The sequence below is a fragment of the Myotis daubentonii genome, chromosome 4 (genome assembly GCF_963259705.1).
Source record: "Myotis daubentonii chromosome 4, mMyoDau2.1, whole genome shotgun sequence".
Taxonomy (NCBI): domain Eukaryota; kingdom Metazoa; phylum Chordata; class Mammalia; order Chiroptera; family Vespertilionidae; genus Myotis; species Myotis daubentonii.
Window position 1 is genome coordinate 14134720 of NC_081843.1, and position 11060 is coordinate 14145779.

Here is an 11060-nt window from a genome sequence, read left to right on the forward strand (position 1 = left end):
AAGTCGAACAAGATGACATACTGCCTCCTTGTTTCAGTTCTCATACTGTAAATAAGTGCTTTTTGAAGTCTGTTTAATGGCACCTTTTATCTCTTTCTTCTATTTCTGGTTGACGATTTCACAGTTTAAAATGGCGCTCACGTGCAGAAGTGCTGTCCAGAGTTCCTAATGCACCAAGGCTGCGACGGGCCTCCTGGAAGTACTGGTGTTGTGTCAGCTTCATCAGGCATGAGTGATAGTGCTGTCCACCAGAAGTTAGTCAACAATATATACGAAATAAGGTGTCTTTAAACAGAAGCACTCATGAGACAAGATTACGTACTGATCGGTTGACAAAATGTTGTGACCATACCCCTGTATGTTTCCAGGAGGGACGGTTTGGTCTTCACTCAGTGTTTATGGTAATTTAATAGAACTACAAGAGTTGACTACACCTTTAATGTACATGAAAAAAGATAGTTCTAAAGCGAATGAAAGTGAGAGAGAGAAAGAGGGAGGGAGAGAAAAGGAGAAACATCGATGTGAGAGAGACACATGGATTGGCTGCCTCTGCATGCGCCCCAACCAGGGCCAGGGAACCTGCAACCAGGTAGGTGTGATAAGCCCTGGCTGGTGTTGCTCATTGGTCAGAGCACCGGTCCACACACCAAAGGGTCTCGGGTTTGATTTCCTGGTCAAGGCCACCTACCTGGGTTGCAGGTTCTTGGAGGAAACAGGCACAGAGGCCAATACAAGAGCCGAATATGGAAATAAGCAATTCTGAATGATCAATTAGGAATCGGTTTTCTTTTGATACTATTTAGCCCAGCTCCTCCCCGGATTTAAAGACTCCTACCACACATTATGCTGAGACACAAAGATGAGTAAAACAGTGTTCCTCTTGAAGGATGAAGCTGAGAAAATCCAGGCTGTCAGTCCAGACCCCCCAGTCCGCTTGTGATAATGTCACGTGCCTGCTCCTCACTCAGAGCCAATAAAGTAACATTCCTGGGACTTGTACACAAAGACTTGAAAATCAGGGAGACAAGACCTGCAGACATAATTCTTCCAGCTTGTAGAAAAACTTCTGGTGGTAGGCTCTCAATAAAGATTTGTGTTAAGAATGAAAAGAGAGCCCTAGCCGGTTTGGCTCAGTGGATAGAGCGTCGGTCTGTGGACTGAAGGGTCCCGGGTTCAATTCCGGTCAAGGGCATGTACCTTGGTTGCAGGCACATACCCAGTAGGGAGTGTACAGGAGGCAGCTAAATTGATGTTTCTCTCTCACCGATGTTTCTAACTCTCTGTCCCTCTCCCCCTCCCTTCCTCTCTGTAAAAAAATCAATAAAATATAAAAAAAAATATTTGCCCCCGGCATCCCCGGCGGACTGAGCGGCGGACAGGCTTTGGCTGGAGCCCGAGCTGCTTGGAGGGCTTGGTGGCCATGGAGTTGGGCGAGCTGCTCTACAACAAGTCCGAGTACATCGAGACGGCCTCTGGGAACAAAGTTAGTCGCCAGTCGGTGTTGTGCGGAAGTCAGAACATCGTTCTCAATGGCAAGACCATTGTGATGAATGACTGTATTATCCGAGGGGATCTGGCAAATGTAAGAGTTGGACGTCATTGTGTTGTGAAAAGTCAGAGTGTCATAAGGCCACCGTTCAAGAAATTCAGCAAAGGGGTTGCATTCTTCCCTTTACATATTGGGGACCATGTTTTTATTGAGGAAGATTGTGTGGTCAACGCGGCTCAGATTGGCTCTTATGTTCATGTTGGCAAGAACTGTGTGATTGGGCACCGGTGTGTGTTGAAAGACTGCTGCAAAATTCTTGACAACACAGTACTACCCCCAGAAACGGTGGTCCCACCATTCACTGTCTTCTCAGGCTGCCCAGGACTCTTCTCGGGGGAGCTTCCAGAATGTACCCAGGAGCTGATGATTGACGTCACCAAGAGCTACTACCAGAAGTTTTTGCCCTTGACTCAGGTCTAATGTGTCTGTCTCGTGTTGAATTCGCTTGAGCTCTAAGATGAACTTGGGGACAAAGTGAACCAGTCAGCATCTACAAAGAGCTCTTATGTCTTTGACACCTTCTACCCATCCTTTTTTGTTGTTGTTGGGTTTTTTGTTTAATTCTTCTGAATTTCTCAATCATCCTCGGCTCTGAGCTCTTAAGACTTTAATAATAGACCATCTGGAGGAGTTGTCTCCAAAAGTTCTGCTTAAACCGTACCTATTAACAGTCACTTCATACCATTATCTGTGGGACACAGACTCATCTGTTCGTAGCACTCCCACTTGGTCCTGTGGATGGCTGGGTACAGCTGAGACAGGCTGCAGAGCAGGCACTCTGTCCAGCATGGCAGTCATGAAGCCAGTGTGCTGCTGTGGCCATGAATTCCCCGCTGTGAGACCCATCACATGGGTCTCTCCCAGCTTTCCTATCACTAACACATTTGGCCAGTTGCTGCAATTGCTCATAATCGTGAAGAAAAAGTGTTTGTGGCTTTTCAGGGCCCTGATTCCTATTGGCTACTGAAACATGAAAGGAGGGGTGGTTAATATTTCTCTGCTTTCCCAAATGACCGGAACTGTCATTTTTGGGGAAAAAAAAAATTTTTTTATTGATTTCAGATAGGAAGGGAAAGGGAGAGAGAGATAGAAACATCAATGATGAGAGATAATCATTGATCGGTTGCCTCCTGCACGCCCCCGACTAGGGATCGAGCCTGCAACTGGGCATGTGCTCTTGACTGGAATTGAACCTGGGACCCTTCAGTCCGCAGGCTGATGCTCTATCCACTGAGCCAAACTGGCTAGGGCCTGAACTGTCATTTTAACCAAGGGTGACTAAGAAAAGACTTTCTAGCATTCTGTTGTAGGGCCATTGGCTTTCACTAGGAGGATCATCAGCACCCAGATTTGATTTTTGCGAAGTCCCAGGTTTGAGTCTCATGTGGATGAACTGGTCAGGCAGCCATCCTTGCCTCAGGGTATTTGGGGGTAGCAGTATATGCCTTATTTCACTGAAGACATGACATTTGTGACAATTGTTCCCTGGCCTGGAACCATTTGACCCACCCTGTATTTGCTGTAAACCTTACAGTTCAGACCAAAATACCTGTATACACAAGGGCCTCTTAAAGTCTCTCTGTCAGGGAAGAGTCCCGAGCAGTCAGGGAAGTCGCCAGTGCCATTCTCATTGTCTCCTGGGTAATAGTGCAACCCTCCCTAGATCTGCTCTGACCTCTTGGTTTAGAAGGAGGATGAGAAGTGAAGGCCTGGGAATGTTGGCCTTGCTTAGTGCTCTGATTCTTCTGTGGGGGTGGAACAGTTCAGCTGTGGAGTTAAGGTCTAGCAGGCGCTGTAGTGATTCAATATCCAGCTGTGGGTCGGTAGCTGTATGTAATTGTCTCTCCTCATTCCGTGTAAAACTGCTTTCTGCTTTGTCTTTTTTTTTATGTTTGTACATTAAAAGATTGACAACCAAAAAAATATATATATATATTTAAAAAAGATAAAAATTAATGAAGAGAGAGAGAGAAACTTATGGTAAGCCAGAATATTCTGTCTTGTTAAGTTCCAGTTTCCATTTCCGACCTTCTAAAGCAGTGGTTCTCAACCTTCCTCATGCCGCGACCCTTTAATACAGTTCCTCATGTTGTGGTGACCCCCAATTTCATTGTTACAAATTGAACATAATTAAAGCATAGTGATTAATAACAAAAACAATATGTAATTATATATGTGTTTTCCGATGGTCTTAGGCGACCCCTGTGGAAGGGTCATTCGACCCCCATAGGGGTCGCGACCCACAGGTTGAGAACCGCTGTCTAAAGCCATGCTTCTTAAACTTTAATGTGCAGACCAATCACCCAGGGTCTTGTTAACATGAAGATTCTGATTCACGGGCCTCAGTGGGGCTGAGGTCCTGCATGTCTACCAGCTCCCGGGTGAGGCCAAGGCTGACACGGGAAAACTCCCTTGGCACATAAGCCCATTTGGACTGTTTTCTCTCACTTTTTACCCAAAAGATCCTACTATGATACCCAGGAACTGCAGCTTGTCCCTTCCTGCCCTCAATGCTGCTTCTTGTCCCTGCTACCCTTGAGCCCTCCCTTTTGCTTGGAGTGCTTGCAGCTCCTCCTCATTCCTCCTCCAGGAAGCCTTCCCTGCCTGCCAGCTCTCTGCCCTCCCAGGAGGAGTGGACTTTAAGGAGCAGGCCCCAGGGCAGCGGTTCTCAACCTTGACTGCAAATTAGAATCACCTGGGAGTTTTTCCAGACCACACCCCAGACCAATCAAACCAGAATTTCTATGGGTGGGACCTAGTTTCTTAAGAACTAGGTCACAGATGTGTATTATGTCCAATATTTATAGAGTTTTAATAACATGTGATCGTCTCTCCAAACCTGTTGGAAAAGTTCTCCACAGTGAAGATTAGTCAGCCGTAAAAAGAAACGAAGCTCTGACACATGCTACAACGAGGATGAACCTTCAAGACTGGTTTTCTGCCGCCCTTGAACTTCATACAATAGCCAGAGAAAGACAACATTATAATTGGCCAGACCTCAGACTCATAACATATCCCTCTGCTGAAGTCAGAGCCGGGGAGAGAATGGTCACCAGGGGGAGATGGGATATTTTGGGGAGGAGGGGCATCAAAGATAGCAAGCGTCCATCAAGTGTGAGGTGGGCAGCTCAGGATGGCAGCATCGCCCCCTCCCCAGCTCCAGGGCTGGGTGCCACACCAGACTACCCAGACCCCTGCCAATTGGACAGCCACTGGGGCTGGTGGGAGTCTTGGTCTCTTCCAAGACCACGTACTCAATATCTAAATGCAGAGCTCCAGCTAGGAAGGGTTCACAGCAGGTGAGAGTTTAATGGTATTGATTGGTCATTGAATAGGCTAATGTTTAAAAATCATCAGGGAATCATTAGCAAAATGAACGTGCTTGAATAGAATTAGACTTGGCTGAAGAGTCTTTAAAACCTGGCTACAATACCATGGTGGTAGTAAGCAGATACTAATTTAGTACAATTGACGTTTCCTCCATGTCCCACCTCATTTACCTCTTACTCAGATCACCCAAAGAGTAATAAATCATTTTCTCACTTGTACCACCTATCAAGTCCCACCCTCCAAATTCTTTTAAACGACCCAGCAGTGTGCCACCAAATTCCTTACCACTGGAGAAAATATAACACTAGCCTGGAAATAATGTTACTTCTCCTAGATACCTTGGATAATTCAGAATTAATTTCACCTAAGAAGACCTGCCTCTTCTCTTGTACACTTGTGTCCCAGAGGAAATGATCATGAAGGTAACATACCTAGATTATTGCCATATGCAAAGAGGTCACGTGTACATCTTGACAGAATGCCAGTAGCTAAAAAGATGGGGTTGTCTTGGCTGACATCAGCAAGGAGAAGGATGTCAAAGTGATTGGCACTACTTTGGCATTTGATTTACATGTATTTTTTAATATTTTTATTGATTTCGGAGAGGAAGAGAGAGGGTGAGAGAGATAGAAACACCAATGATGAGAGACAAGCATTGATCAGCTGCTTCCTGCATGCCCCCCACTGGGGATCCAGCCCTAACCAGGAATCAAACTGTGACCTCTTGGTTCATAGGTTGACGCTCAACCACCGAGCCACACCAGCTGGGCATGCCTTTATTTGTATTTTGTCACAGTATTTTAGAAGGCACAGAAGGGGCAAGCAAAATTTTTATTGATTACTGACCAATTTTAAGAGATTGGTTGAAGTAACTACGGTTTAATTCCACAATGCAATAGGCTACAGCTGCAAAGAATAACAAAGAAGCTCTCTAGAAAAAGATATGGAGACATTTCCAAGATATATGATTAAGTGATAAAAGCAAAGTACAAAAGAGTACATAGAGTTTGCTACCATTTGCCTAAGGAAGAACAAAGAAGAAAATGTATTTGTGTGTAAGGGAGCTTATCTTTTATTGTTTGTTGTAGAGAGAGAGGGAGCTGAAGGGTGAGAGAGAGAGACATCGACCTGTTGTTCTACCCATCCATGCACTCACCGGTTGATTCCCACACGTGCCCCAGCCAGGGATTGAACCCGCAACACCCGTGCATCAGGCTGATGCTCCAACCAACTGAACCCTCGTGCCAGGGCTAAGCGAGCTTATCTTTACAAAGAGAAATACAGAGACAAACCAGGCAATAATGAGGTTGGTTACCCACAAGTAATGAGGAGAAGTGGGGTAAAGGGAATATGGGAAGGGGTGACACTTCTCAAAGTGTACCTGTTTGTATAGTTTCAAAATTTTGAAGCATTTTTTACATATTCAAAAAAATAAAAGCAAATTTACAAGGGTGGGAAGATTAAAAACCCTAAAACTGAAGAAAACAGAAAGAAATGAACACAAGTGTGGTACAAATGGATATCATTACGCCCACTGAAGGGACGGAGAAGTACCCCAGGCATTTAGGAACTCGGTCTTAGTAGGGAGAAGCGGGGAGGTCAGCACAGCAGAAAAAAACACGAAAAAATCCTGACCTATTTGCTAGATTTGTTGTTTATAGTGAAGCAATTCTGAAGCTATTTTTAAAAATATATTTTTATTGATTTCAGAGAGAAAGGGAGAGGGAGAGAGAGATAGAAACATTAATGATGAGACAGAATCATTGATTGGCTGCCTCCTGCACGCCCCTACTGGGAATCAAAACCAAAACTTGGGCATGTGCCCTTGACCAGAATTGAACCTGGGACCCTTCAGATGGCAGGCCAATGCTCTATCCACTGAGCCAAACCAGCCAGGGCTGAAGCTATCTTGGCTCTATTATAGGCTTGAACAAATGAGCAAAAGTGTTGGTGGTACTGGAGAAGGAAAATACAAGTATGGACCGGAGGATGGATTGGAGGTGGAGCCATCAGTATGGACACATGACCTCTAAAACAGACTCACTATATGCATGACTATAGCATTGTATGTATATGCATGTACATCTGCATGGACATGACATGTATGTTTGTGTGTACAGATACGTGTCTTTATTTTCTGGCTCTGTCCTCTGGAAGAGTCTCGAAACAAGACACCCCAGATAAATGAACACAGCCGGCACCCAGGTCTTGTCCTCTAGCACCATCCCTTACCAACAGGAACCAGGCTCCTCAAGAAAATGACCGATCCCAAGCCCGGGGCAAGATAGGCCAAGATGAAATACCTCAGCCCTATGCACAGAAAGTAAGGACGTATTTTAAAAAGTGATGGGGGCATGTTTAAAGGACCCTCGCGCCAGCTTGATGGGGCTTCCTCTGATTGCACCTGGAACAATTTGAGCACCAAGAGAATTAAGAAATCATAGTGAATTTATTTTTTTTTAACTATGAGTCCACACCAAAAATACATATATGGGGGCGAAAGCAGGGTCCTTGCTTTCAGTATAATGCCAACTGCCAACTGGAATGTGTGGAGGGATGCTGAATTGGAAACTGTCATTTTACAACCATCATGGTAACGATTGGAGTAGGCATTAATGGATGGCAAGTCTGGGGAACAGAGCGATTTCCACGCTGAACATGATATCTGGACGGCGTCTTCTCGCAGATTGCTTATTGGATGCGAGGGGGAAAATAGTAACTACAGAGCTTTTCTCCCAGACAACATCTTGACATGAGTGATCACCACTCACATGCCAGCGAAGGGCAGCTAGAACTGTGGTCTGATAATATGATCCCCGTGAAGCCAGCAACATCACTTATGTGGAATTCCAACTGCAGATTCCCTAGGAATTTAATCATAAGGAAATATCAGAAACTCCCAAATGAAAAACATTCAATTTCTTTTCACGGGGGTGGGACTATAGTCTATGAAAATGTCAACATCATTAAAAGACGAGAAAAGCTGAGGAACTGTTCCAGATTACAGGACCTTAAAGAGATGAGACAATTAAATGCAATACAAGACACTGGGTTGGAAGAAATATGCTAGGAAGGACATAATTGGGTCAAATGGCATTCCTAAAATATGTGTTGATTAACGTAAAGATAGCACTGATGGATGTGCATGTTAACACAATGTGTCAGCGTTATCATGAAGTCCGTTTTAACCTAGGAGACCCCCTGAGAGATAATTGTTGTCCTAAAATAGTCAGTTTGTCCCAGCTTATGAAAGAGCAAAATAAATGACAGAACTTGGAAAGTGAATTGTATTTGCCTTGGTTTATAATGGATTGGAAGGAAGCTATGAAACATGATAAAATTTTACCCAAGTTTGTTCAACCCTACTGGATTTGCATCTTAGTTTACTGATTGCTGTCTCTTCCTGTAACTTGAAGATTATTCATATATATATTTTTTATTCACTTGATTTTTAGATTCACTTGTGGATAGATATGTACTTGTTGTTCATAATTTTTATCTTTACCTTTTTCTTCTTCTTCCTCTTCTTAAAGAATACCTTTCAGCATTTCATATAATACTGGTTTGGTGGTGATGAACTCCTTTAGCTTTTTCGATAGATAGATAGATAGATAGATAGATAGATAGATAGATAGATATAGATAGATATAGATAGATTTATTTATTTATTTATTTATTTATTTATTTATTTATTTATTTATTTATTTCAGAGAGGAAGGGCAAGAGAGAGACATAGAAACATCAATGATGAAGAGAAGAGAGAAACCAAGATGGCGGCGTAGGTTAACGCAGGAGATCGCTGCCTCGAACAACCACTTCAGAGATATAACTAAAGGACAGAACGGACATCATCCAAAACCACAGGAAGGCTGGCTGAGTGGAAATTCTACAACTAGGAGGAAAGAGAATATCATACCCAGACTCAGAGGAGGCGCAGTGCTGAAGTGAAATACTCAGGTGCGGAGTGCGTGCGCGGAGCGGGCTGGTGGCGGAGGGCGCGGTTGTTGTTTTCAATCGGGAGGGAGTTTCAGACTCTGAGCTCCAGATCCGGGCGAGTCTCTGGGGAGCAAGACTCAAATGGGAGAAGCGGGACTGTCTGGCTTCGGTCGGAACTCGAAGGCAGCTTTCTCTCCGAGGTTTGCAGCCATTGCTGGGACTCTGAGAGGCAGAGCCCCTGGGGAAGGAACTGAGAGCAGCCATAACTGCTCGCTCCTGCCCACCCTGTAGATCCCCTGGGACCCGCCCCGCCCAAGCCCTGCGCAGAACCATTTGCCGGATAACCTCAGGCAAAGGCTAGATTAGCACCGCCTTAGAGATCCAGCACAGAAGCCCTCCCACTGCAGACCCAGCGGACTCTCATAGCCAGTTAGCCTGGAGGTCAACTCACCCCCGGTATTGCCGACATCAATCAAGGCTTAAAGGCAACAAGACTGCACACAAAGACCACTAGGGGGTGTACCAAGAAAGCATAAAAAATGCGGAGACAAAGAAACAGGACAAAACTGTCAATGGAGGATATTGAGTTCAGAACCACACTTTTAAGGTCTCTTAAGAACTGTCTAGAAGCTGCCGATAAACTTAGTAAGGCCCTCGAAAAGACTGGTGAGACCGCCGATAAATGTTGTGAGATCCTCAAGAAATCTAATGAGACCCTCGATGTTATATTGGGGAACCAACTAGAAATTAAGCATACACGGACTGAAATAACGAATATTATACAGACTCCCGACAGCAGACCAGAGGAGCGCAAGAATCAAGTCAAAGATTTGAAATGCGAGGAAGCAAAAAACACCCAATGGGAAAAGCAAAATGAAAAAAGAATCCAAAAATGCGAGAATAGTGTAAGGAGCCTCTGGGACAGCTTCAAGCGTACCAACATCAGAATTATAGGGGTGCCAGAAGATGAGAGAGACCAAGATATTGAAAACCTATTTGAAGAAATAATGACAGAAAACTTCCCCCACCTGGTGAAAGAAATGGACTTACAGGTCCAAGAAGCATGGAGAACCCCAAACAAAAGGAATCCAAAGAGGACCACACCAAGACACATCATAATTAAAATGCCAAGAGCAAAAGACAAAGAGAGAATCTTAAAAGCAGCAAGAGAAAGAAACCCAGTTACCTACAAGGGAATACCCATACGAATGTCAGCTGATTTCTCAACAGAAACTTTGCAGGCCAGAAGGGAATGGCAAGAAATATTCAAAGTGATGAATACCAAGAACCTACAACCACGATTACTTTATCCAGCAAAGCTATCATTCAGAATTGAAGGTCAGATAAAGAGCTTCACAGATAAGGAAAAGCTAAAGGAGTTCATCACCACCAAACCAGGATTATATGAAATGCTGAAAGGTATCCTTTAAGAAGAGGAAGAGGAAGAGAAAGGTAAAGATACAAATTATGAACAACAAATATGCATCTATCAACAAGTGAATCTAAGAATCAAGTGAATAAATAATCTGATGAACAGAATGAACTGGTGATTATAATAGAATCAGGAACATAGAAAGGGAATGGACTGACTATTCTTGGGGGGGAAAGGGGTGTGGTAGATTCGGGAAGAGACTGGACAAAAATCGTGCACCTATGGATGAGGACAGTGGGTGGGGAGTGAGGGCGGAGGGTGGAGCGGGAACTGAGAGGAGGGGAGTTATGGGGGGGGAAAAAGAGGAACAAATGTAATAATCTGAACAATAAAGATTTAAAAAAAATAAAAAAAATAAAAAAAAATGATGAAGAGAAAATCACTGATTGGCTGTCTTCTGCATGCTCCCAACTGGGGATTGAGTCTGCAACCCAGGCATGTGCCCTGCCTGGAAATTGAACTGTGACCTCCTGATTCATAGGTCAACGCTCAAGCACTGAGCCACACCAGCGGGGCTTGAAGATTATTCTTTAGCTTTGCCTGGTAGCAGAAATTCTGGGTCTTGCCAGAATAAATGTCTTACTCTTTGTCAACTTTATTGAGTGTTTAAGGGGAAAACCAAAACCCAAAGGTACTTTGCCTAAAAAAAGAGCTAAGATTTCTTATTATTGCATCTATGTTTATTATTAAAATGTTTATTTCCACTTTGACTAAATAGGTAACCAAGGATTAAATTGGTAAACACTCCTGATCCTATCTTAATCAACTGTCCAAATCCCCGCTGACAATGCTTTGATTTTTGCTTTTCCAAAA

General features: G+C 44.0%; 1 protein-coding gene across 1 annotated transcript; it reads left to right on the forward strand.

Moving 5' to 3' along the window:
• The first annotated feature begins 1351 nt into the window (after window positions 1-1351).
• Window positions 1352-2580, forward strand: LOC132232917 (dynactin subunit 5-like). Its single transcript, XM_059692700.1, has one exon. The coding sequence runs from the start codon at window positions 1421-1423 to the stop codon at window positions 1967-1969; it is 549 nt and encodes a 182-aa protein (XP_059548683.1). The 5' UTR covers window positions 1352-1420; the 3' UTR covers window positions 1970-2580.
• The last annotated feature ends 8480 nt before the right edge of the window (window positions 2581-11060 follow it).

What these genes read in the sequence shown, in the direction of transcription:
- LOC132232917 (XM_059692700.1), top strand. Translation starts at nt 1,421, where the DNA reads ATGGAGTTGGGCGAGCTGCTCTACAACAAGTCCGAGTACATCGAGACG.